This window comes from Gadus morhua, chromosome 16 (assembly GCF_902167405.1).
Source record: "Gadus morhua chromosome 16, gadMor3.0, whole genome shotgun sequence".
In the NCBI taxonomy this organism is placed as follows: domain Eukaryota; kingdom Metazoa; phylum Chordata; class Actinopteri; order Gadiformes; family Gadidae; genus Gadus; species Gadus morhua.
Window position 1 is genome coordinate 26762750 of NC_044063.1, and position 26463 is coordinate 26789212.

Genomic DNA, 26463 nt, shown 5'->3' on the forward strand with positions numbered 1-26463 from the left:
CGTGACCAAGAGCAAGGGTGTAGAAGGCTAGCCTATAGCTTATACCCCGCAGTTTTTAAGAGTGCATGTCCACTAAATTAAATTATTGTCATAATTTAATGTAGCCATAGTTATTTTGTTTTAGTTTCAATGATGGACGAAAAGTAGGCCTACCCTGCAAAATATTTAATAGCCCAGCTCCCACTCATAGCCTAACCCAGGCCTAATAGTTAGTTAGTTAATCAGTCTATAATGTTAAGTGAATTGTGCTGTAGGCCTCTATTTACAGTATTTCCACTGCAAACTAGTGAAGACACATGGACAGTATAGTAGGCTAAATATTTTTATTCTTTGTAACACAGGTGACACAGGTAGTGTGTACTCCCGTCGGTGCAAGCCTCATGCGACCACTTGTAGCAAAAAACACACTGGACCCACTCTTCCCCAGGCATCGAGGCGCTGAAGAGCTTGCATCACACGAGGCAGCTGACGTCCTTGTTGGATAGGCCTAAATAAGTTGGAGAAGTAGAGGCAGCAATAGTGGTGAACTCTACTGCATCCGGAACATGACAAATTAGGGCTAAGGTGGGGCTGACTCCATCAGCGGTGGATGGTGGGAGGAGCAGCTGAGGTGGCACCAGGGCTGACTCCAGCAAGGGGGGCGGCATCAGGAGCGGGCAAGAACAGCCTCTTCTTGGGAGCCCGAGAGGAGGGAGGCTGCTTGGCGTGACGACGCTACTTCAGAGTTCCCTGCTTTTCCGCCACTAAAGCAGCCCTCACCAGGGTATCCGTAAGTATAGCAGTTGTCCTGAAAGCATTAAATTAGACATTTAATGCTAATTGAATTACTTTAAATGTGGTAGATCTATATGACTGTATACAAAGGAAGGCCAGACAAGATATGAGATGCAAGAGTAACTCCACTTGCCTCTTTCTCCCTCTTCTCTTTGTTATCTTTCTAGGTCCGGACGATGTCCGGGCTGAATTCAAGGGCATCTCCCTCAGGCCGGACAGCTTGGTCAGGCCCGGCAGCTCGTTCAGGTACATCCATGCCTGCCAAAGTACACATTTAAAAAAACAGACTTTTAAATAAAAAAATGTTTATAAACCCACCCTCCTGGTCCTTGTTAAATACCCTGATGTGCGAGTTGTAGCCTGGTGGTCTAGCAGCTGTGCCGTCCACTAACCTATGGACTTTTTTTATGAACTTGGACTTATGGGACTATTTATTTATGTATTATGAACTCTGTTTAATCCTCTGTTGCTTCTGATGAACTGTTCCTACCTGAAGTGTCACCTGGAGAAGCGCTGACCACGTCACCCGAAGCCTGGGGAGGAGGACGGTCTGTGGAATAGGCTCTGGCGAAGTCCTTTTCCTCAAACGCGGAGGGGTTAAAGGCCAGGGGTCATTTATAACCGTTGCGTACGCACAAAACGGGGCTGAAATTGGCGTACGTGACTTTCCACGCCAAGGGTGTGATCTATAAAAAACCAACTTGACGGGAAAATGTGCGCAGCCCTAAGCAAACTCTGACCCATGCGTATGCATAGTTAAGAGGAAAAGGAGAATTGGCGACACAGATGTTGTGGTGGTGAACTGAAGTCAGACCGAAGAATTGTAGAGTGAGAAGAACGATTATGTTTTATCATCGCCCTTCATAAATTTAATTTCAACCCGTATCATGCGTTAAATCTATGTAATCAGAATAATTTAAGTCAACCGTTATTTCTCAGTTATAACTCCAGAAACATTTCCTTATAATAGAAATTCTCTACATTTAATCCCGTCACTCCATGCTGTCCACTGACGGCACGACTGCATGGAATAAAGCATCTGTCCAACATGTGTCAATAACATAATATTTTTATATTATATTAAATTTTTATTTTATTAATGCCTGACAAATCAGGCATTAAAAAGGGGTTATGTTCAAGAACATTTTACGTGGGTGATTACAAACTGATTATCCAAGGTGTTCTCGGTCAGTCTTATTACCGTAACCCTATAAATTCAGAGGTGAGCGCCGTGGTAATGCTGCACCTATATGACACTTCTGGCGGACCATGCAAATGACAGGATTCGGAGGGAGAGGGTCTTTAGGGACCATAACGATTTATTGGTAGGTTACATAGAAATATTTAACTTTATGTCAGACCACTTCTTTTTTAATTCTGGGACTGTGCGCTCCTACACAGTTGACGCTCGCTACACACCTGTTCAACCTGAGCTTGCGCCTACAGAAGGTCCCAAGGCTGTGGAAAACATCTTGCCTAGTACCTGTCCCAAAGAAGACCCATCCCACAAACCACAATGATTACAGACCAGTAGCTCTCACTTCACATATCATGAAGACATTTGAGAGACTTGTCCTCTCCTCCCTCTGCACTAGTGTGTCTACGCAAATGGACCCTTTACAGTTTGCATATCAGCCTAACATTAGTGTTGATGATGCCCTCATTTACATGCTGCAGAGGGCATACACACATCTGGACACCCCTGATGCATCTTTAAGGATAACATTCTTTGACTTCTCATCTGCCTTTAATACCATCCAGCCACGTCTGCTAGGGGAGAAGATGGAGATGATGAAGGTGGATCCATTACTGGTACTGTGGTGTTTGGACTACCTTTATCTCAGACCACAGTATGTGCGCCTACAGAACAATATTTCATGCACCATCCTCAGCAGCACAGGGGCTCCACAAGGAACTGTTCTGGCTCCATTCCTGTTCACCATCTACACAGCGGATTACAAATACAACACTAAAAGCTGCTTCTTGCAAAAATATTCAGACGACACAGCTGTTGTTGGCCTCATTAAAGGGGGAAATGAGGAGGAGTACAGAGACACCATAGACAATTTTGTGGAGTGGAGTACACACAATAATCTCCATCTCAACACCACAAAGACAAAGGAGATAGTTGTGGATTTCAGGAGGGGAAGGAGGAGGACTCAACCAACACCAATCAGCATCGGGGGCACTATGGTGGAGATGGTCGCCAACCACAGGTACCTTGGTGTGCAGCTCGACAGTGAGCTGGACTGGAAAAGTCATATGGAAGCGGTGTACAAGAAGGGACAAAGTCGACTCTTTTTCTTGAGGAGACTAAGGTCATTTAACATCTGCCAACCCCTACTGTGCACTGTCTACCACACAGTGGTGGCCAGTGCTCTGTTTTTCGCTGTGGCATGTTGGGGAGAAGGCGCCTGCACAGCGGACAAAAAGAGACTGGACAAGCTGATCAGGAAGGGCAGCTCAGTGGTCGGGGCTGAGCAGCTAAAGGTCCAGCAGGTGGCAGAGGCCAGAATCCTCAACAAACTGGCCTCAATAATGTCTAACCCCACTCACCCACTCCACGCCCTGAAGGTGATCAAGAACAGCACCTTCAGCCAGAGACTAATTGCACCAATATGCAAAACGGAGCGGTACAGGAAGTCCTGTATACCAGCTGCCATACGGTTTTACAATGCACAAAATTAACTTTGCACCTTATAGTATTTAGTATTTATTATTGTATTTATTGTAGTATTTAAGTATTTTAGCATATGAGGGAATGTGTGTTTGTTATGTCTGTCCACGCTGTTGTGACACTGTAATTTCCTGTAAAGGATTATTAAAGGATCTATCTATCTATCCTTGCTACTGACAGAGTTCACTGCTGCAGTAACATGTTGCCACTCACTCTGCTTTTTGTTGTTGGTGATCCCAATCCTGTGACCGCCGAACAAAACTACTTTTCGGGCCTCCATCTCACCCACAAGTGTCTCCACTTCAACCTCCGTGAAATTTCGCTTTTATGCTTTTCTCAGTACTTCTGCCATTGTTTACGACAAGACATAATACTTGCATGAAATAAAGACCCCAAACTCAGGGCTATTCTCTTCTCCCCCTAGTGAGACAAGGTGAACCATTTCGTCCTCACACCGAGATCCCACTGCCCTGGATGGTCCACAAGACCTCCACACTCGGGGCTTCCTTACCCTAGTGACTAGGGTAAGGATTGAAACAAGTGTTTCAATCGTCCCGACAACGAGTACTGACACTTAAACCTTTTTTACCTCTAAACTACAAAACTCTGACATTGCACACTTTATCACAGGTTTAAGTACTAATTCATCTGTTGTATAGTAATATTATGGCATGAAACAAAAAATACAACTACTTTTTACAAAAAAAACTACCGCAGGAAGGATTTTACTTACAGCTCTCGAAAACAGGTTTGCAGGATAACATTTGAACGGTGTGACGTCATTACACGACATTTCCCGGGGTTGGTCAGTCGTGCGTGCTGAACGTAGTGACGAATTTTGACGTGAAAGCCTTGCGTGGTTTTCGAGTAAATCGCTGTTTCAATCGACCCGGCTCTCCCCTACCAGAGACGTCAGACGCAGCCCTTATGATTCATAATATCTTCCGAGGCACACATAGCTTTTGGCCATGAATGATATTATATAAATACCTATATTATATTATATTATTATATTATATAGATATAGAGCTCCAGGAGTCCGCAACATGGACCTATTAAAGGGTCCGCAAATGGCAACAAATACTTCTCCTCCATGCTGTGGTTCACTCGGACAGCTCATTGGTCAATGGGCAGCTGCTTATTTGCATTTAAAAGCTACAGACACCAGAAACTGCGCATTCTGAAGGGATTGAGACAGAGGGCAATAGCGGTAGGCGAGATTTCCTTTTTCCTAAAAGCGATTTCCAGCAAACATCTTCAAAAACATTTTTTCTGGAACTCATATAGTATGTTTACTTGTTGGGAAACACCATAATATGGCTCCTTTAAGTGAACTTAACATGATAAATGAATCTTCTTTTTGCTTAACTTTCTTAAGACAAACAAGGAGTGAAGGGTGAACAATAGGAATCTGATTAGAATAATAATGCATTCTAGAGGGAGGACCATAAACTGACTCAAACATCTCCGCGATCAATACATTTAACCAGGGACCTTTTTAGTGGATAATCTTCAACCATTATTGCCTATTGTGATACAATCCAAGGTATGAACTAGAAAATAATGGCCTTAGAAAGACAGCAATAAGTCAATATACTGCAGTCTGCTCCACAAGTGAACTTTGCAGGCAATTTGTAATAAGCCTAATCATTATAAATGTTTATATAATTAGTCAATTGAAAGCAATGTCTCTTCATTCTCCTTGAACCTAGAGATACTTCCCGCCCTCTTATTGAAAGGTTACAAGTCTGTTTGCATTTGCAATGCAACTGTAGCCACCAAGTCTGATACTGAGGCCTATCAACTGACTTCTTTGTTGTGTAAATAGATTCCTTTAACTATGTTGCGTATAGATTCCTTTAACTATCTTGCAGCCAAGTCCACTTCACCCATAGTGTATTGCAATTGAACCTGGTCTCTCCTCTGGCCAATGCTAAACTCCCCCTGACCTTTGTGTTTAGCCACAATGTAAAAGTTTCCTATAAGAGTCATGTACACTAGCGATGTGAATAACTCAAATTTTTCTTATTATCAGTGGGTGGTATGAACGAATAATCGATTATTCGATGCGTGTTGACATTCACAAAGGCAGCCATGGACCATCGGCAAGAAATCCCTTAATATCTTAAAGTTCCAGTCAAATTGTCTGTTGTGAAAAATGCATTAAACTGTAATCTGAAAACGCTGTTTATTGCTATAGGCCCTATAGTATCTTTGGTATAAAGGCTGGGACGAATTTCAAATTATAAATATGTACACTTCATGTTGAAAGTATAGACCGTCCCGAATCCCATTGAAACTGATGGCGCGGTGATTCAGTCTTCAAAACGAGCGCTGGTAAATTGTGTAAAATGATTTAAACTGTAATCAGACAACGCGGTTATATGCTATAGACCCTAGAGCAGGGTTCCCCAATTAGTTTTTCCAGAGGGCCAAATTTGGTCAAACATGCCATGCCAAGGGCCGAAATGTCGTTTCATTTTTCTAATTCGCCATTTTTATGTGCAAATTTAGGTTTAATTATAATTAATGTTTTAGCGATAATGCAGGAGGGCTCGATCAATTAGGTTTAAATAGCATCCAGCTTCGACTGGAGGGCTTCAATCGCTTCGTACATGTCAGCAACAGTGTGGTTCTTGCCTTGTAGCTGCAGGTTAAGGTGATTCAGATGAGACATGATGTCACACAAAAAATTAACATCTGCCAACACCTTGGCGTCAGCCCGCCAGAAATTCGCGGGCTTTTGGGCTCTGCAGGCTGGATAAAAATGACACAAGTTCATCACGCAGGTCGCACACCCTCTCCAACACACGGCCTTTACTCAGCCAGCGAACATCGTTGTGCAGCAACAGATCTTTGTGTTCAGCTGACATTTCCTCAGCACCTGCTTTCATAGCTCCACAACTTTTGTTTAGATTTTTTCCTCTTGATGTAAGATTTCACCAGCCATGTGAATTGCACATTGTTTAATGAACTCTGCATCAGCAAAGGGCTTCTTAGCTTTATCAAGCGTCCAGGAAACATGCAATGAAGCAGCTTTTGCGCTCTCTTGTGCCGATGCCGTTTTGCATATGGTTAAAACTGACCGCTTGTATGATGTCAACATGCTTGCAATCTTTTGTTTGCGTTGCTCAGATGTTTCTGGGAAACCATGCGTTGGCATGGTCCGGTAAAGAAAAGCAATACTTATCGGTCCATTCAGTTTTAAACTGGCGGTTCTCCTGGTTGACCTTCCTTTTCTTGGCAAATGACATGTTTCTTTCATCAATTTTCAATCCGTTGATTTTTGACAAAGTTGTAATTCCCTGGGATGACAGACGGATAGCGGGAAAGTGACAGCATGCGCGGCTACTCTCTGGCGTGTGACGCTAGTGAAGTTGAAAACGCACGAAGCACGTCATTACGTACGCACGCAGTAACGTCAACAGTCAAGTGGATGGTGTGGGCTGAGGGGAAAATATAGCAGACCGCGCAAATAAAAAAAATGTACGGCCCGCGCAGACCCACATGTGACATGTGGGTCTGCGCGGGCCGTACATTTGGCTCTCGCGGGCCGCTAATTGGGGTTCACTGCCCTAGAGTATCTGTTGTATAAAGGCTGTGACGAATTTTGAATTATAAATATGTACAATGCATAACGTTAGCTCTCCTGCTCATAGCTGAGCGGACTAGAATACCTCCCATTGCCAAGTCGTAGCTAAGGTCCGTCCTATTTACTGGAGGAGTGAACAACGTTTCCGTTGCATAAGAACCTTACGGGATGGTAATGATTGTTCCAGGTATTAGTCAAACCCTCAGGCGTTACCAGGGAAACAAAGTTATGGCTTGTGAAAATCTTTATATTGGAATGGGAAAAAATGTTAACGGTCCAAATGTTAAAAATCGATTTTGACCCTCGGGAATGAATAATCGAAAATTCTGACCCATCCCTAATGTTCACCCATCATCTCTTTGAATGTATGATTGGTAACTTCTCTGCCTGTATCTTCCCATGATCAAGCTCTCAAATATTGTGCTGTCCGAAGTGTCCTAAAAATAAGTTAATCAAACAGACAATTATTAAAAACAGAATGCGAATAAAAAGCTGGAAAGCGTTTTCAATCATGATGAAAGGAAACTTAAAGCAAAAATTTCAACAATAGAGGTTCAATCAAAGCGTCCCGTTGCCCCATGTCAAAGCACTCCATTGCCCTTGAGCATGTGCAGCAAAAAGCTCCGCATTGCTGGAACTTCAGAAACGCTTGAGAAAAATGTAGCTTATGTGGGCACATTATTTGGTAAATAAAAGAGCTAAGCCTTCGTGGGATCGCTGTCGTCTTTGGGATCGCTGGGCTATATGGATCAGTCAGACCGTCAACGACCGCTTTTTAACTCTGCGTTCACACCAAAAGCTGTAACTGTGGGTTCACACCAAAAGCTATAAAGCGTTTTGAGCGATAAACGCCCATTCACTTTCTATTAGACATGAGCGATAAAGCGATTGGAGCGATATAACGCTTGAGCGATAGCTTTAAAGCTGTAAATGAGAGTTGAAAACAGCTCAACTCTATGCAAATGACCTAGTAGCGTTTCGGCTGTAAATGACCGCCAGCCAATCGGAATGTAGATGTCGCTCGCCGGCGTGGGTCCCAGTAAACATACTCGAGAACTTTAGTTCCTAGTTCCTACAACACATTTGTCCCTTCATCATGGTGCATGAGAAAATAATTGCGGCTATTGCAGGGCATCGTATTTGTTCACGATTGCATAGCCAACATGGTTTTATTATAGCCCGATCATTAACTAAAAAACACAGAAAGAATAAAGCATCCAGCATATGACTTCAATGTATGAGGGCATACACAATCCGCATTACGCAACAGGGATGGTCGCACAGTGGAATGCTGATGGAAACCAGCGGACGAGCGGTGGGTGGAGATGTGTGCGCATTTCAGAAGCAGGGAGATACCGCACAAAAATCTATTTCTAATTGGTCAGTTTGCCGTGTCTGCCTGGCACAAATGCTCCCGTTGAGCGGATTTTTTCCATAATAAACGACAGACAGACAGACGATAGCGATCAACTAAGCTATAATCTAGCAAATAAGCATCACTCCATTAATTAGTTATTCAGTGTTTCATGTATTTATGGTAATTATTCTTATGACTATCTTGTGTTTTTGTGGCTCGGCAACAGCAGCAGCACTTGCCTCAACTACGAGCGTGCAGGCAAAAAGCGCGGCTCCTTTAAATGGAAAAGCAAAATCGCAAGAGCGATATGAGCCGTAAATATTTTGGACAGCGTTGCATTTTGAGCTATTCGGCGATGTCTCATCTTTTATAGCTTTTGGTGTGAACGTACAGTAACGCTTGCATCTTAGCCGGCGCTCGGCATAGGCGAGCTAGGCGACCGCCTAGGGCGACAAATGCGTTGGGCCTTAATTAGTCAATTAAATAATACGAAACGAAACAATAGAGGTAGGGGGCGCGGGAGCAATCGCCAGGGCGGCCCGAAACCGTCACCGTAGTACGCAGGACAATGCAACAACAACCCCCCCCAGAGCCGATGGCAGTGGCCGATGTTTACATGTTTAATGCTTCCTCCTCCTGAAAGGTCACAGGAACATGTCTTACAAACTGAATATCGCTGTTCTTTCTCCAAATACTCCCCCACGGCCCACATTTTCCTTTTTTTTCCTATCGTATCACTCCGCAAGCGTCCTCGTTTGCTAAGCGACGTCAACGTCTTTGGCTGACTATTTCTCAGCTGATCAACACTACGAATGCAGGTAACAAATAAATTGTAAAAAGACATACCGTGTGAATTCGGCGCATGTAGGCCCATCTGCCTAAGCCCACGTTGAAATAATTTTGATGTTGAATGTTGATGGCGCAGTTGTTGAAATAAACAGATTGATTGTCTTACAAATCATAAAAGCCTCTACCCGTGTCATTGTTTGTGCGTGTATACGAGGTGCGTGTCTGCGTGGGTGTGTTGGGGGTTAGGGTTCGTTTCCCTGGCACAAAAGGGGGAATAAATAAAAACAAAAAAAAAACATCGGTATCGGCCAAATTATTATTTTAAACATCGGTATTGGCCCAGAATTTCACAATCGGTGCATCCCTAGTGTTTTACCAATACTGTAGTTATATTGGGAATCAGAGCTGATCTAAGCATTCCTGATAGCCGTCTGCCATGAAGAAGATGTTAATCATTCTACTATAAACGATATAAATAGTCCTCGTGTTTTAGAAAGGCGCTGGTCATGATGCTTTTCAAAAAAGGACCAGGCTTTTAGCCAGGTAGTATCGAGTACAGTCTCATTTGATCAATGTTGTTTTCTTGTAAAGGTGCAATAGGTATTACTAACCTACAGCGGACATGCCTCTACCAATATCCTCTTCAACCTTGATGGAAATGATGTCTGGGGTCTGCTGCTTTCCACATAAAGAAGGAAACACACAAAATACATTTTCTTTAATTTGCACCGAATAGTTTTAAATCCCCACTAACGACACATTTAATCATAAAGGTGTGTGCTTTCTGTGGGTGTGTGCTAGAGTTATAACAGAGGAAGTATCTCTTTTGGATGCTGATTGAGATGATGATTTCCAACCTGCACACTCGGCTCCTCGTGGCGGACCAACCGATCGCCGCGGTCCAGGCTCGTGGCCACGCTGTGGTCCGCAGACAGCGAGTTCAGGGCCTCCACTTCTGATGCAGTGAAGAGGGTGTTATGGCCGTCCACCGCCAGTGGGCCCTCCCCTTTACCATAGACGCTCAGGATCCTCAGCTCCCCGTTGTGACAGGACATATGGGAGGAGCCAGGGGCGTCCACACGCAGACTCTCTGAGATTGCGCCGCAATGCATGCTGCGATCTCCAAAGTCATCGCAGTCTTCTGCAGAGGGAGAAAAAAAAAGACAGAAAGTAATTGTTTTGATACACTATTTGCATTAAAGGAGGAAGTGTGTATTAGTACATGTCAAATTAACTATTTAAATGTATGCAACATTGACACGGAGGGTTTAAAATGTGAACTGCAGACACAGATTCACAGTTTGAGAGGGATGTCTCCATCAGCCCCCACCTCCCTATACTCAAAGCTCAAGCTGGTGACCAGGTTGAGGACACTGAACAAACACCAGGCTCAAAATGATCCGAGCACGAAATTACATGCGAGTCAAACCCAATTATTCTATTTTGACCATAACAAGCAACAATGTGTGCTTCCCCGTCAGCTGATCAGCTTACTTTTATACATTTTGAATAGAGCTGTCAAGCGATTAAAATATTTAATCGTGATTAATCGCATTAATGTCATAGTTATCTCTAATTAATCGCGATTAATCACAAATTATTTTTCTATGCTAAATATCCCTTGATTTTTTTGTCCCATAATTCTTCTCATTTTAATTCTCTTATCAACATGGTGAAGTGCATCGGCTTGCCTTGTGCAAATGATTTTTTATTGATAACAACATTGGCATATACACTGATCAAAACAGGACGATACAAAAAAAGAACCTATAGTGCAATTAAACGACTGCTTTGAACAAATGTCATTTGAACATAGCAGTCAGGCTACTGCTTCTTTGTTTTGAGCCAAAAAAAAAAAAAAAATTGTTTTTTTTTTTAATATAAAATAATTGCGTTAATCGTGCGATAAAAAATTTAACGCCGTTAAATTTGGTTTGCGTTAACGCCGTTAATAACGCGTTTAACTGACAGCTCTAATTTTGAATGATTGATGTTAGAGAATGATAAACCAGCTCATGTGGCATCCATCTTGAAACCCTTCTGGGCTCTTTTGAAATGCAACTCCAAAGTTTGACTTGTGTTTTACCAGGGCTCTGGTCATGATGATATTCAAAAGAGGACCAGGCTTTTTAGCGCAGGTTGAATCTAGTACAGTCTCAGTTGATCCAGGTTGTTTTCTTGTAAAGATGCAATAGGTATTACTAACCTACAGCAGGCATGCCTCCACCAATATCCTCTTCAACCTTGATTGAAATGGTGTCTGGGGTCTGCTGCTTTCCACATAAAGAAGAAAACACACAAGACATATTCTTTCATTTGCAGAGAATAGTTATCAATCCCCACTAACGACACATTGAATCATAAAGGTGTGTGCTTTTTATGGTTGTGTCCAGGGGTTTTTAACAGAGGAAGCTCTCTTGGATGGTGAATGAGAAGATGGCTTCCAACCTGCACACTCAGCTCCTTGCGGCAGACCAACCGCTCGCTGCGGTCCAGGCTCTTGGCCACGCTGTGGTCCGCAGACAGCAAGTTCAAGGCCTCCACTGCCAGTGGGCCCTCCCCTTTTCCATGGACGGTCAGAATCCTCAGCTCCTCGCTGTGACAGGACATATGGGAGGAGCCAGGTTTGTCTACACGCAGACTCTCTGAGGTGGCGCCGAGCTGCGTGATACGGTGTCCTAAGGCATCACAGTCTTCTGCAGTGGAGAAAAAAAGACGGAAAGTAATTGTTTTGATACAGTGTTTGCATTAAAGGAGGAAGTGTTCATTATTACACATCAAATTAACTATTTCATTGTATGCAACATTAACAAAGAGGGTTTAAAATGATGTCTCCTCCAGCACCCTGCTCCCTAGACTCAAAGCTCAGGCGGGTGACCAGTTTGAGGACACTGAACGAACGCCAGCGCAAAATGATCCGAGCACAACATTGCATGCGAGTGAAGCGCAATTTTTCTATTTTGACCATAACAAGCAACAACGTGTCCTTCCCCGTTCGCTGATCAGCTAACATTCAAGATTCAAGATTCAAGATAATTTATTGTCATTTCAGCCATATACACAGTATACAGTGAAATGAAATAGCGTTTCCCAAGAACATAAGGTGCAACATAGAGCGACAATAATAACAAAAAATCAACAACAACAACAACAACAACAACAACATGCTACATATAACTGCAAACCAGTAAAGTGACTGTGTGGAATTTGTAGTGCGGGAATATAAATATAAATATGACTATGTGTCTGAGTAGTGCGGGAATATAAATATGAATATAATAAATATGAATATAAAGCAATAGTGCAATAGTGCATAAACCAAGGGCAACAGAGATGATCAGATCTGTCCCTTAGAGTTGAGGAGTCGGATTGCCTGGGGGAAGAAGCTGTACTGTAGTCTGGTTGTGGCGGACCGGAGGCTCCGGTACCTTCTGCCAGACGGAAGGGGTGAGAAAAATTTGTGTGAGGGGTGGGAGGGGTCATCCACAATGCTGGTTGCCTTGCGGATGCAGCGAGTGGTGTAAATGTCTGACATGGAGGGGAGAGAGACGCCGATGATCTTCTCAGCTGTCCTCACTACTCGCTGCAGGTTCTTGCGGTCCAGTTTGTTGCAGTTTCCGAACCAGGCTGTGATGCAGCTACCCAGGATGCTCTCTATGGTCCCTCTGTAAAAAGTGGTGAGAATGGGGGGTGGGAGGTGGGCTCTCTTCAGCCTTCTCAGGAAGTGGAGGCGCTGCTGGGCTTTCTTAACCGTGGAGCCGGTGTTGAGGGACCAGGTTAAGCTCTCGGCCAGGTGGACACCAAGGAATTTGGTGTTCTTCACGATCTCCACCGGGGAGCCATCAACGTCCAGCGGCTCGTGGTCCCTCTGTGCTCTTCTGAAGTCAACAACAACCTCTTTGGTTTTGTCTACGTTCAGGGACAGGTTGTTGACTTTGCACCAGGTTAGCAGTTGTTTCACCTCCTCTCTGTAAGCTGACTCTTCTTTCTTTTCTATCAGACCCACCACGGTCATATCGTCGGCGAACTTGATGATGTGATTCGAGCCGTGTAGCGCCGTGCAGTCGTGCGTCAGTAGTGTGAACAGCAGTGGACTGAGCACACAGCCTTGAGGGGCCCCTGTGCTCAGAGTGGTGGTGTTGGAGGTGTTTTTCCCGATCCGGACTGTCTGGGGTCTCCCCGTCAGAAAGTCCAAGATCCAGTTGCAGAGGGAGATGTTCAGGCCCAGCAAGCCCAGCTTCGTGATCAGGTGCTGGGGGACGATTGTGTTGAATGCTGAACTGAAGTCTATGAACAGCATTCTAACATATGTGTCCTTTTTTTCCAGGTGGGTGAGTGCTAGGTGAAGGGTGGATGAGATGGCGTCATCGGTAGAGCGGTTTGCTCGATACGCAAACTGCAGGGGGTCTAGGGTGGGAGGCAGGAGGCTCTTTATGTGCCTCAGGATCAGCCTCTCAAAGCACTTCATGATGGTAGAAGTGAGTGCTATGGGGCGGTAGTCGTTGAGGCAGGACACAGGTGACTTCTTCGGCACAGGGACAATGGTGGTAGTTTTGAAGCACGATGGGACGTTGGCACTGCTCAGGGAGATGCTGAAGATGTCCGTGAGAACATCTGCCAGCTGGTCTGCACATCCTTTGAGCACACTCCCGGGAATGTTGTCTGGGCCAGCAGCCTTACGCGGATTCACTCTGCGCAGTGACTTTTTCACCTCAGCCGTGGTCAGACGTAGCACCTGTTCGTCGGGAGAGGGAATGTTCTTCTCCGCCACCACATCATTTTTTGCTTCAAACCGGGCGTAGAACACGTTCAGCGCATCAGTCAATGAGGCATCGCTGTCACAGGGTGGTGTAGATGTCCTGTAGTTGGTGATGGCTTGGATGCCCTGCCATAGCTGCCGTGTGTCTCCACTGTCTCTGAAGTGGCCGTGGATTTTCTGAGCATGTGCACGCTTAGCGTCCCTGATAGCCCGGGCCAGTATTGCCCTCGCTATGCTCAGAGCCTCCTTATCACCTGCTCTGAAGGCTATGTCTCGGGCTCTCAGCAGTGCACGTACCTCTGCAGTCATCCATGGCTTCTGATTGGAGCGTGTGGTGATGGACTTGGTGACAGTGACGTCATCAGTGCACTTACTGATGTAACCAGTCACTGATGCTGTGTACTCCTCCAGGTCAATGAAGCCGTCGGTGGTTGCTGCTTCCCTAAACATATGCCAGTCGGTGCACTCAAAACAGTCCTGGAGGGCAGAGATGGCTCCTGCTGGCCAGGTTTTCACCTGTTTCTTGGCTGGTCTGGAGCGTCTGACGAGCGGTCTGTATGCTGGGATCAGCTTGACGGAGATGTGATCCGAGTATCCGAGGTGGGGGCGGGGCTCAGCCCGGTACGCACCAATTACGTTGGTGTAAACAAGGTCCAGCATGCTCGCCCCTCTCGTCGCAAAATCCACATGTTGATGAAATTTAGGAAGCACAGTTTTGAGATTTGCATGGTTGAAATCTCCAGCGACAATGAGCAGTCCTTCTGGGTGAGTGTTTCGCTAATGGCTCCGTAAAGTGCGGCCAGCGCATCCTTAGCATTTGCACTGGGGGGAATGTAAACAGCTACCACATGCAGGGAGGAGAACTCTCGTGGCAAATAAAAGGGTCTACATCCCACAACCGCATATTCCACCAGCGATGAACAGTACTTTGAGACTAGGGCAGAGTTGTTGCACCAGTCAGTGTTGATGTAAACACACAGTCCGCCACCTCGGGTCTTGCCGCACAGTGATGAGTCCCTGTCGGCTCGATGCGAGGTTAGTCCGTCTAGCTGAATGGCCGCATCCGGGACTCGATCGTTGAGCCATGTCTCTGTAAAAACACAGACACAGCAGTCCCTAGTCCCCCGTTGAGTAGTCCGCTGTAGTCGGATGTAGTCCAGTTTATTCTCCAGGGAGCGGACGTTGGAGAGCAGGATAGACGGGAGAGCCGGCATCAATTCATACATTTTGAATTGATTAGTGTTTGAGAATGATAAACCAGCTCATGTGGACCAGCCTTGAAACCCTTCTGGGCTCTTGACTGAATCCATCTTTGAAATGCAACTCCCAAGTTTGCCTCATGTTTTAGCTGGTCATGATGCTTTTCCAAAGAGGACCAGGCGTTTTAGTGCAGGTAGAATCTAGCATCAGCCTATAATCTATGGTTCCTAGAATCTACTTCATCTTAAGTAAAAAGGTATTCAAGGTGGAAAAGTACATACCTTTACTTCTAAAGTGGGGCAGCAAAGTCTTTAAGGATAGCTGTGTGCCTACAGTATGTGTTTCGAGGTGGTCTGTCTGGCAGGCAACATTCCTTGAGAGAAGCAGCTGAATGCAAGTGCTTGATGTGCTGGCCTGTGTAGAGACCACAAGGTCAAATTAGTACTCAATTTATTACTTTGTATATATGCTAGGTGCAAGTTTTAAGAAGATAAGCATGATGATTGTGAATAACATTAGCCTTAATTCTATCATGGATCTTATTAGATCCATGATATCAAATGATATTACATATTTTATCTTCAACACATCTTAAAAGTTCACCTCATCATCTCAGTTCATCTCATTATAATTACATCAACTTCTGCAGAAATCTGCTAATAACCCATTGATTTGAATGTGGTGTGAATGGGAAAACATGAGTGGGGAAGAGTTATCAGGCCATAATTATCTATTCAGTAAAACGCTTGAAAAACTGCGGTCACGTAGCTTGTAAAGGACAGTTGAACTCGTTTGTAGTAGGGTGACCAGACAGTCTTAACGATTCGAGACATTCCCTTGGTGTCCAAGCAGTAGAGATTAGTGCCTGTACGCCTGTACCCGCTTTGCTGTAAAACGCTTCGAATTGTGCCAATTCTCATCGGATCACCCTGGTTTGCAGAGTTGCACCCTCTAACCGAACACCAAGAGCAGAACGGTTATCCTAATAACAAAGAAGTGTACAACACTCGCGTTACAGTACGTCTATTATTCACACACATACCTGATGCCATCTACCTTTACATTAGCGTCAGTAACTGGGCTGTTAGCTGTAGAGCTAATGCTACAGCCACAGTTGACGGGTAACAAGCTAGGTAACCATATAGCCTACAGTAAAGCAACACAATGATATAGCATTAGTTACTTACTTGTCCAAGGTTTGTAGCTGAGCAAAGGAGAGTTGGTACTGAACCAGATTTAATTTTCAGACGTTCAGCAAGTCCAGCTCTGTATTGGCCCAAGTTAAGGAAACAGTTGTCGGTGAAATGTCTGGCGCAGACATATAACACTTTGGGAAGTTGTGTCGGCACATTTCCAGAGAAACTATAATTAACCCACTGGTTCTTCAGAGGCTCGGATGAAGGAACTAAAAATAGACTTTTGTGTTCATTTGTACATCCAAACACTGAGCAACTGCCATGCTTCGCTCGTTTGCAAGGCATTTTTCCTCTCCAGGAAAAAACAATGCGGCGCTCGTATGGTCGTAGCTCATTTTATAATGGGCGGTCGGGACACATTCTCTGGGCGGGCAAAGCAGAGAGGGGGGAGGTAATCTTTTCCTGTATTTTTCCCCCCTTTTTTTTATGTATATACAAACAAAATAACGAGCAATAAAATAAATAGAAACAAACGAATGGGATCCTCAGGATCCGAAGCAATACACAACAAAAATAATACAGTTCATGTTCAAAAGGGAGAGGAAAAAGTTGACAACTTTTCTGGTCCTACCCCCTCTAATTTTTTAATTTCATTATTCATAGAAAATAAATATTCAGTTTGAATCAAGCAGTGTCCATTGTTCGTAAGTTAAAACAAGTTTAAACGAGGTTTTTTTTTGTTTTGATGTAGTGGTAAATAGGATGTAATAAAACATTTGTTGTAATACATTGAAGTTTTGCAATTGTTCTTATTGGTGGTTTGTTGAATAAACAGGTTCCTCCTAATCTTAATTTACGATTAAATTGGAACAACTCCTGTATGCTATGAGGCAATTGGGGATTATTTGCTTTGAACATTATTTGAATAGTTTTATAATAAAGCAAATCTTGATTTTTTTTTGGTTCTTAATTTAGGCCTAATAAATAATGGATTTGTTGGTTTTCTGTATAATTCGTATTGCTCTTTTTTTCAGGATGAAGATTGAATGTGTATACGTTTTGTATGTGTTCCCCATATCTCCACACAGTAGGTAATGTAAGTAAGTATGAAGGAGCACTACAACGTAGAGGTTTGATTTTTTGTTTTATTCAGTATTGCTATTGATGTCGATATATTTTGGCTTTAATATAGCCTAATTTATGTGAGGTTTCCAACTTAATTTGTTGTCTATTAATTAATGAACCCTGAAATTTGTACCCGTCTTTTCTCCTCATTTGTGTATCGTTCGACTGTGAGGGTCATTCACACTTATTCACACTTGATGCCCGATATGCGTACATCGGTGTCACCTCTTTCGATGCTTTTATCCTCCCCATGGAAAAAAGCGGTCAAGTGGAGCAGAGAGATCGCCATGCCTGTACCGGAGCTCCAAGTGCGGCTGGTGACGTAGGCTATATCATTCGCGTCGAGAGCGGCGAGGAGCTGTAGTTCACAAAGCGGCCTTACACAAAACCTAAAATGATCAAACTTCTTCACGAAAATCTTTAGTTTTCTTTGCATGAAAAATTATCATTTAAATCCACAAACAACATATGTTTAAATGGAATATAGGCAATCTCAAATGGAAAATTGCTGTGAAAGACAATGAAAATGGTAGTGAACTGTCGGACTACCTTATTTTATCTTATCTTACCTTATCTATTCCGGGATTAAAATGTGTCCAAACGGTCTAAAGGTGATGTAGAGAAAGATCGCTCTTTATTGAGAAAGACTGAGGTTCAGATAACTCACAGTAACCACCACCCCTCTTCGTGATAGGCAATCACAGCCTCGGATACCTCACAGGACCCCCCCCCCCCCCCCCCCCCCTCCCCTCTCGGTGATAGCCAATCACAGCCTCGGATACCTCACAGGAACCACCCCATCTCTCAGTCCGAACGGGTGTTTTCTTGAACATCGAAAGTTTGAGAGCCTTCAGGAATACGCGCGCAAGCACATAGTGGGCCGATTCGATGACGCTGGAGGGGAAAACGCACGGCTATGGTCGTTCCAGCCTCACACAGTGCGAGGACGAGGGGAGGGAGAAACTGTCATCACATAACAACACAGAAACATGCTGGCTATATGGAGAAGGAAGAGGAAGAGATGATTTACAAAAACTTGGCTTAAACCAACCCTTACTATGTTTGATTTGAGGCCTGAGTGCAAGAGATCCGATCATAGACTTTAACCAATAATAACAGATAATTTTACACATTTTATCTTTTGTCTTTGTGTAAAACCAAAGCTGTTGACCTAGTAGGTTTTGGTTTAAGGTTTCGATTAACATCAAATTATGATTAAATCATCATCAAGTCTTCCTCAAGAAAGTGCTCCAGTGGCGCAATCGGTCAGCGCGCGGTACTTATAAGACAGTAACCTGCACAAAGACATGCCGAGGTTGTGAGTTCGAGCCTCACCTGGAGCAAGCTTTGGCTTTGTTGAAGATGGTTTAGGACTACTGGACTTCTTCTGTAAAGTAACAATGTTAAATGTGTAACATGACATACCATTTTTGGTTCAAGCCATGATTACATCTCTCATTACGACTCTGCATGGCTTCAAATCGAACATCGACCAGACATAGTGAATGTTGGTTTAATCCAGGCTTCTGTCAATAGGGTTAGACAGAAGACAGAATTTGTTCATGTGAACAGATTGTTACTTTACAGAAGAAGTCCAATAGTCCTTAACAAAGCTAAAGCTTGCTCCAGGTGAGGCTTGAACTCACAACCTCGGCATGACTTGGTGCAGGTTACTGTCTTATAAGTACCGCGCGCTGACCGATTGTGCCACTTGTGTAAAACCACACAACTTTGGTTTTACACAAAGGCAAAACTGAAAATTATAATTGTGTTAGGCCTACATGATCTGATATTAAGGGTTCCAAGTCTATGATTAGATCTCTTGGACTCTGGCCTCAAATAAAGTGAGGATTGGTTTAAGAACAGTTTTGTAAATGAGACATAGTTTGCTGTTGTGAACAGATTGTAACTTTACACAAGTCCATTCGTCTTAACTATCGTCAAAGCTTAAGCTTGCATTGTAAATCAGACGGCACTTGCTGGAAATCCAACTCCTCAACTATGTTTAACAAAAATCATTAAGCTTTATCCATGTGAGGCTCTAACCCACAACCTCGTCGTGTCTTGGTGCAGGTTACTGTCGTATAAGTACCACGCGCTGACCGATTACCCCAATGGAGCACTGTTTTGATGCAGACTTGAACATTAAACCAAAACTTGCTAGGCCAACAGCTTTGGTTTTACACAAAGAGAAATGAGAAAATGAGTAAGTTGATCTGTTATAATTGGTTCAAGTCTATGGTTAGATCTCTTGGACTCTGGCCTCAAATCAAACATATACAAAAAATAGGGAGGGTTATTTTAAACAAAGCTTTTGTAAATCAGACAGAATTTGCTTGTGCGCACAGATTGTTACTTTACAGAAGAAGTCCAATAGTCCTCAACATTTTTAACAAAATTGTTCCAGGTGATGCTCGAACTCACAACCTCGGCATGACTTGGTGCAGGTTACTGTCTTATAAGTACCACGCGCCGACCGATTGCGCCACTGGAGCTCAGAGAAAGTATAACAAGAACTTGCAAATCACAACGTAGTCTTTTAATTGTCCGCCTGTGAAATAATATCTCCTCCGGAATTGGGACCTTCATGTTTAGTTCTTTCAACAAATTAATGTATAGAGAGATGAGAGTATAAGTCCATTAATCGTATAGGCTACTGTTCGATTACGCCACGGGAGCGTTGGTTAAAAAGTGCAGATGACCTCGAGAAAAAGAACAACCTTGAAACAAAGGCTTTAGCAGTGGCGTGCACAGACATTTTGGGGGGCAGGTGCTCAGGGAAAAATAAGGGCACATTAAAGTGTCATTTCGAAGTGAAGAGTGATCATTACCACTTTTCTAAAGCAGCATCCTCCTCAGTGCCATGTCTTGATGTTGATGACCTCACTATGATTGATCTTGATATATTTTTCTATAGCAAGCAGGAGAAGGTCAGAGAGCCGTTCTTCTCCACACAGACTTCTTATGCCGCTTTTCCACCGCACATGTAGCTCGACTCGACACGACACGACTCGACACGGTAGCAGCGCGGGTCCTTTTCCACCGCAAATAGTACCTCCGGGACGTGGGCGGGGTCGGCTGCGCGAAAGGGCCGTGACGTATTTTTGTACGCGACGCAAACAACACCTACGTAACCCACACATGGACAGAACCCACATAACAACAATGGAGAACATCGATGCGATGGTATTCGTGTTCGTATTATTAGCTGGCATGTTGAAGAAGTGGAATATGTTGGCTGCGGCGCTGCTATGGCTGTTACCAGCATGGTTGCCATGTCGCTCTCGTGACTTCGTCACACTCTCTGGCCAATCAGTGGCCGGCCGTCTGCCGACGTCACCTTTTAGCATCGGCTCAGCCGCTTGGAACCTAGAGCGAGGCGGTACTAGAAAAAGCAGCCACTTCAGGTACCAGATACCATGTTTTCGCGGTGGAAACGCAAAAAAGGCGAGCTGAGTCGAGTCGAGTCGAGTCGTGTCGAGCTGGTACCATGCAGTGGAAAAGCGGCATTAGTTTAGTTTTGATAATTTTCAGCTTTGAAAATTATCTCTCCACAGAAGCAGTTGTCACTGGCAATGTTTCATCGATTTTTATCATCTTCACAAAGGCAGGAAAGATGAGCCGGCCACTGTTTTCCCTCAGTATGGCAAAGATTTCTTTGAGGTCTTTTGCAGGAAAGCTGGAGTGGAACACCTTTAGTTCTGTCTTCAGCTGGTCCTCGTCTTCTCCATAGAAATCAGGATGTGGACGGCTTCCTTGGCTTCTGCGTTTGGCGTGCTTACCCAGTTGGCATGTACCGTGAAGGGGTGGAAGGACTGAATGATTCTAGCAGTGGGACTTCAGCTCCTCAGTCACAGTATCCAGAAAGGAGGCTTAGGGGGCAACATTACACTCTAGACTCAATTCATTTATGTGTTACATCGCCGGTTGGGCAGGGCTACAGAACTAAAGGTGTTCCACTCCAGCTTTCCTGCAAAAGACCTCAAAGAAATCTTTGCCATACTGAGGGAAAACAGTGGCCGGCTCATCTTTCCTGCCTTTGTGAAGATGACAAAAATCGATGAAACATTGCCAGTGACAACTGCTTCTGTGGAGAGATAATTTTCAAAGCTGAAAATTATCAAAAATAAACTAAGAAGTCTGTGTGGAGAAGAACGGCTCTCTGACCTTCTCCTGCTTGCTATAGAAAAATATATCAAGATCAATCATAGTTAGGTCATCAACATCAAGACATGGCACTGAGGAGGATGCTGCTTTAGAAAAGTGGTAATGATCACTCTTCACTTCGAAATGACACTTTAATGTGCCCTTATTTTTCCCTGAGCACCTGCCCCCCAAAATGTCTGTGCACGCCACTGCACACAGACACCGACTCTAGCTGGCACACATGGTGACACACACACACACACACACACACACACACACACACACACACACACACACACACACACACACACACACACACACACACACACACACACACACACACACACACACACACACACAGTAAAAACTCCAACTTAATATTGTTGTCCTAAAAAAGTATTTTAAGTTTTTAAGACTTGAAAAAATAAATTATTCATATTTGACTTCAAAATCTAAGTAATTCCAGCAAACCATGCATTTTTTATGTTTCAACAGCATTTTGTAAGTTAACACGACTTATTTCCTTCAGTTGGGATGCACAACCTGTGCACAACAAGTGAAAAAGTTCTGGCAACTCGTATGTCCTTGTCGTAAAATGCGGGAAAGCCAACTTTCCGAGTTGAGGTTTGTTACCTGAACTCACACGAGTGACTAGTCATTTTTCGTCAGGGCTGGAGACAACAAAGGCAAGTTTTAACCTTCTTTCCAATTAGACTTGAAGTGTGAGTTTTTTCCATGAATGTGAATATAATACACGATAAATAAGTGGATAAGGTATGCATTTTCACTGACGATAGTATGACCCTAAACAGAATAAATGATGCTTGCCGTCGCCGTTAGCTTTAGCTTATCGCAAGCTAGGACGAGGCCTGCGGTGCTTGTCTCGGTATGTTCAAGCAGCTAACAGCGCAGTCGTGCGAGAACGGCACTGCAGTCCTTTCAGACCGGCAAGTTCAAATACTCGGTATTCTACTAGACATATGTCGTTATTGCAAGAATACAGGAGCATACACTTCTAGCTATGTGTAACTAACTGTTAAATTAAGGAAGCTGTAGGACGGTTTTCCACGCCGTACGATTACACTTTTTTTCAATGGAGTCTGGTGGCTTATAAGCTCCAAGTCACCATACTCCATTGGAAAAAAAAAAACAGATTTTACGGCGTGTAAGACCGGTCTACAGCTGCCTTAATTAAACGGTTTGTTTGTGTTTTCTATTGTGTGGTTGTTGTATTTCAGTGGATACTAATGAATACTAGCGTTTTCGCTGGGGCATGTTGTGCTTTTCAGCCGTTCAGCCAGGCGGGCGCGTGCATGCGGGCACACCATATATAGTTTATGCTTCATTCAGTGATACACTAAATTGTGTGATTAAATTTGACGAAATATATCAGATAAACTCACCATTGACGTTTTCCTGTTTGCTCTCTACTTTAGTACATGTTACTTTGATTTTGTAGTAATGTTTTTTATCCATCTCTTTGTGTTTAAGACAAATTACATAACAGCACACAGACAGACCGCAGCATTGAAGGGCCTTCCTTTATTTCTCCGTGAGAGTCACGAGAAGCTGTTCAGGAATTGTCTGGTGAGTGGTCATTAGTAGCAACCGTCACTTGGATTATACTGTTACTAACAATATTGTAAAATAGACTGCTTGGATCATAATGTTTATTCTGTTATTGACTTTAACCTCTGCCCTTTATTTTCATCCAGTTCATCCATTCCAATGTTCTCCTTGCCCTCTTTATGTCAATGCATTAAGTGTCGTAAAAAGCTGTACTTCGTTGGCTATTACTTTATTTAGTCTGAAACTTACGAGATGGAGTGTCTCAAGGTAAAATAAATGTAATATTTTTTATAGTTATTTGAGAGTAAGAGCTTATTCTGAGCCATAGGAAAAGACAAACCTTTTGTTTCATTTATTAATCATACATTTGTCTTTGTCATCACAAGGATACTGACCCAGAAGAGGAGAAGACAAGGGGTCTCATAGTGGGGATACTTTCTGTGATGGAGGATCACAGTTCCGCTCCTGCAAGACTTCAAAATGTAGCTGTGGTTTTAGAAGAACATATCGTCTTACAAGACCTCCCTGACCTGCCAACGGCCCTTGCGTTGCTCTTTGGGCTGATATACGCTCTGAACATCCAGTTTCCCAAGGAACTGCGATACACCTTTGAAATGTTTCAAAAGATCTTTTTGGAGCTGGGGACAGATCTCTCTGCAAGAGTCAGATCCCTCAAAAACAAACTTCTTCTGTAACCCTGTGTCAGAACCTAATGTTGAGCTGCAAGTTCTGTTGAAAACAAACTTGTTGGGCCTGTTTTAAATTGTTAATGTTCATGCTGCAGCTGCCCTTTTGTATATTTACTTATTTTACTCAGTCCCCCAAATATCTCTTCTCTTCCTGTCTATAGGAATAATGCTGTATTATGCATTTTAGTACAGCACGTGCTGTTATTTCAATGTTTTAAGAAAGCAACTGTTTCACCTGATCGGGTGAGCTATTGGTCTTCTGTGCTTTTGCACAGCACTTGAGACATGCAAGACATGTTCAATAAAAAAAGATTTGAATTGAGATATTATAGCCCCTGTAAAATCTTTCATGCATGATGTATTATATATGGAGTTACTGCAAGTTGAAGTTGAGTTATGAGTATGGCTTTAAAGTTTTCATATTTCAAAGTTATTGCAAGTTTGAGAATTCAAGATGACTAAGGATATAAAGTATTCATAACTTAAAATGTCAAGTTACCGAAGTAAACATAAGTCGAGATGACTTGGGTTTCAAAGTTTTCTTAATTTAGAATTGTGAGTTACCGCAACTTAGACTTAAGTCAGGATGATTAAGGATTTAAAGTAGTTTCAACTCAAAATGACAAGTTATTGCAACTAAGACTTAAGTCAAGATGACTAAGGTTTTACAGTTTTCTTAACTGAAGATTGTGAGTTACTGCAACTTCAGGTTGAGTTAATAGAACTTGAAATTCAAAGTATTACCAACTCAAAAGCAGAACTTAAAATGTTAAGTTGTCATTCCCAACTTAAAATTCTATTGCAGTTTGTTGCCTTAAAATTGTAAGTTGGCCCAACTTTAGATTTTTTAGGGTGACACAGACACTGACTCTAGCTCGCGCACAGTGACACACACACACACACACGCACACACACACAAACACAGAGACAAAGACCGAGAGAGAGAGGACAGATGGAGAGAGAGAGGGACATAGAGAGAGAGACAGACACAGAGAGAGAGACAGACAGACAGAGAGAGAGACAGGGAGAGAGAGAGAGAGACAGACAGACAGAGAGAGAGGGACGAGAGATAGAGAGGACAGAGACAAGTGAGAGAGGGTAGGCACAGCGATAAAGAAATCTGGGTGTTGATGAGATAAAAATATGCAACCACCGTATCCATATTTTAACACCAACCAGACAAACACGTCTGCTTTTAGTGAGTCAGGGCTAAAAATACTGACATAATTAAATTGACCACTAGGGGGCAACAAAAGTCCGGTTCCTCACTGCGAGCCAATGGCCCCTTGTGGCGCACGAAGGGCCCACATGCTAATAGCATACCAGACCCTTCACACCTTCACATTACCTGGTGACAGGGCCGTAGCACCAAATCCTGGGCCCCTATACTATAGGTACTGCTGGACCCCCTGTGCCAGGTTGTTGACGGGGGGGGGGGGGGGGGGGGGGGGGGGGGTCCGGAGCGATTGTTGACGGGGGGGGGGGGGGGGGGGTCCGGAGCGATTGTTGACGGGGGGGGGGGAAGGCGATTGTTGACGGGGGGGAGGGATAAAGAAAAAAAAAACGGTGAGATAAAAAAATATTATTATTTTTTTTTTTGGTCATGGGCCCCCCCTCTGCCTTGGGCCCCCCCACAACTGTCCCCTTTGTCCCCGCAGTCCGACGGCCACCTAAGTTAGGGTCCAACTGACTTTTGTCCAAAAGAAGTGCAGGCAACACACACCCACACACATACACTCACACTCCCACACACACAAACACACACACACACACACACACACCCATCCACACACACACGATTGAACACATTTATTATCAGTGCATTATAAAAAATATATATGATATATATATGATATATAAATATGTTTATGCATGTATTTCTTGAACTTTTTCTATTGGAAAATACATCAAAATTATTAATTTATGCTTCAGCATATTTTTGCCATTTCCAAAAGAATGTATACCCAAACATTCCGTCCCCTTGACGAAGTCCGCGTGACGACGTCACCGCAGCGCCTCTGGCCAGCGGAACGCGGCAGCCCTCTGACATCACAGGGCCACGCTCCTATATAAGACAATAATAATAATAATAACCTTTATTTATGCAGCGCTTTTCTACACAGAGCTACAAAGTGCTTTACAGATAAAAAGAAAGAAAGCAAAACAACCAAACAAAAATATATGTCTAGGAATAACTATCACAGGTCTTTTTCTTTTTTTTTTTACAATTAGAAAATAAAAATACAATCAAGGAAAAGGGTACCAGGCAAAACATAGAAAATAACATTTAACTCCAATAAACCCTTTAAAAGGTACAGGTGGGATTTAAGGAGGGACTTAATGATGTCACCGAATCAGCTAACCTTATTTTCTCAGGCAATGCATTCTAAAGCTTTGGGGCTGACACAGAAAAAGACCCGTCCCCTTTAGCAGCTAGCCGGGACTCAGGAATAGTGAGTCAAATATAAGTCACCGCTCCTCAGTGCCGTGCTCAGTGGTGATCAGAGAGCGGAGCGATGAGCGTTACCTGGTGATCAGAGAGCGAGCACAGCGGCCAGTGAGCCAAGTTGGCAAAGAGCGAGGGAACTATGGAGAAGAGAGGGGCGAGGAAACCTTAACGGTGACGATCTCCTCCGACAGGACTGTTACT

The 26463-nt window shown here is 43.6% G+C and overlaps 1 protein-coding gene and 1 non-coding gene across 7 annotated transcripts; one reads left to right on the top strand and one right to left on the bottom strand.

The window, feature by feature from the left end:
* Positions 1 to 308: 308 nt before the first annotated feature.
* LOC115560927 (uncharacterized) lies at positions 309 to 16665 on the bottom strand. 6 transcript variants are annotated; one of them, XR_003979859.1, is made up of 9 exons: positions 16336 to 16665; positions 15430 to 15562; positions 11638 to 11885; positions 11396 to 11462; positions 10047 to 10330; positions 9801 to 9864; positions 1265 to 1355; positions 908 to 1032; positions 309 to 787 (listed from the first exon to the last, which is right to left on the bottom strand). XR_003979859.1 is itself a non-coding variant. In XM_030380606.1 (9 exons), exons 4-8 carry the CDS (start codon positions 11797 to 11799, stop codon positions 938 to 940), a joined length of 672 nt encoding a protein of 223 aa, XP_030236466.1. In that variant the 5' UTR covers positions 11800 to 11885; positions 15430 to 15562; positions 16028 to 16130; positions 16336 to 16665; the 3' UTR covers positions 309 to 787; positions 908 to 937. The 6 variants fall into 6 exon arrangements, 5 of the variants coding, with proteins under 5 accessions (XP_030236466.1, XP_030236464.1, XP_030236463.1 ...); XM_030380606.1 differs by lacking the exon at positions 1265 to 1355 and adding an exon at positions 16028 to 16130; XM_030380604.1 differs by lacking the exon at positions 1265 to 1355 and having other exon boundaries at positions 11396 to 11459.
* Positions 16666 to 18656: 1991 nt separating this feature from the next.
* trnai-uau (transfer RNA isoleucine (anticodon UAU)) lies at positions 18657 to 18752 on the top strand. Its single transcript has 2 exons — positions 18657 to 18694; positions 18717 to 18752. It is a non-coding gene; the product is annotated as a tRNA-Ile (tRNA).
* The last annotated feature ends 7711 nt before the right edge of the window (positions 18753 to 26463 follow it).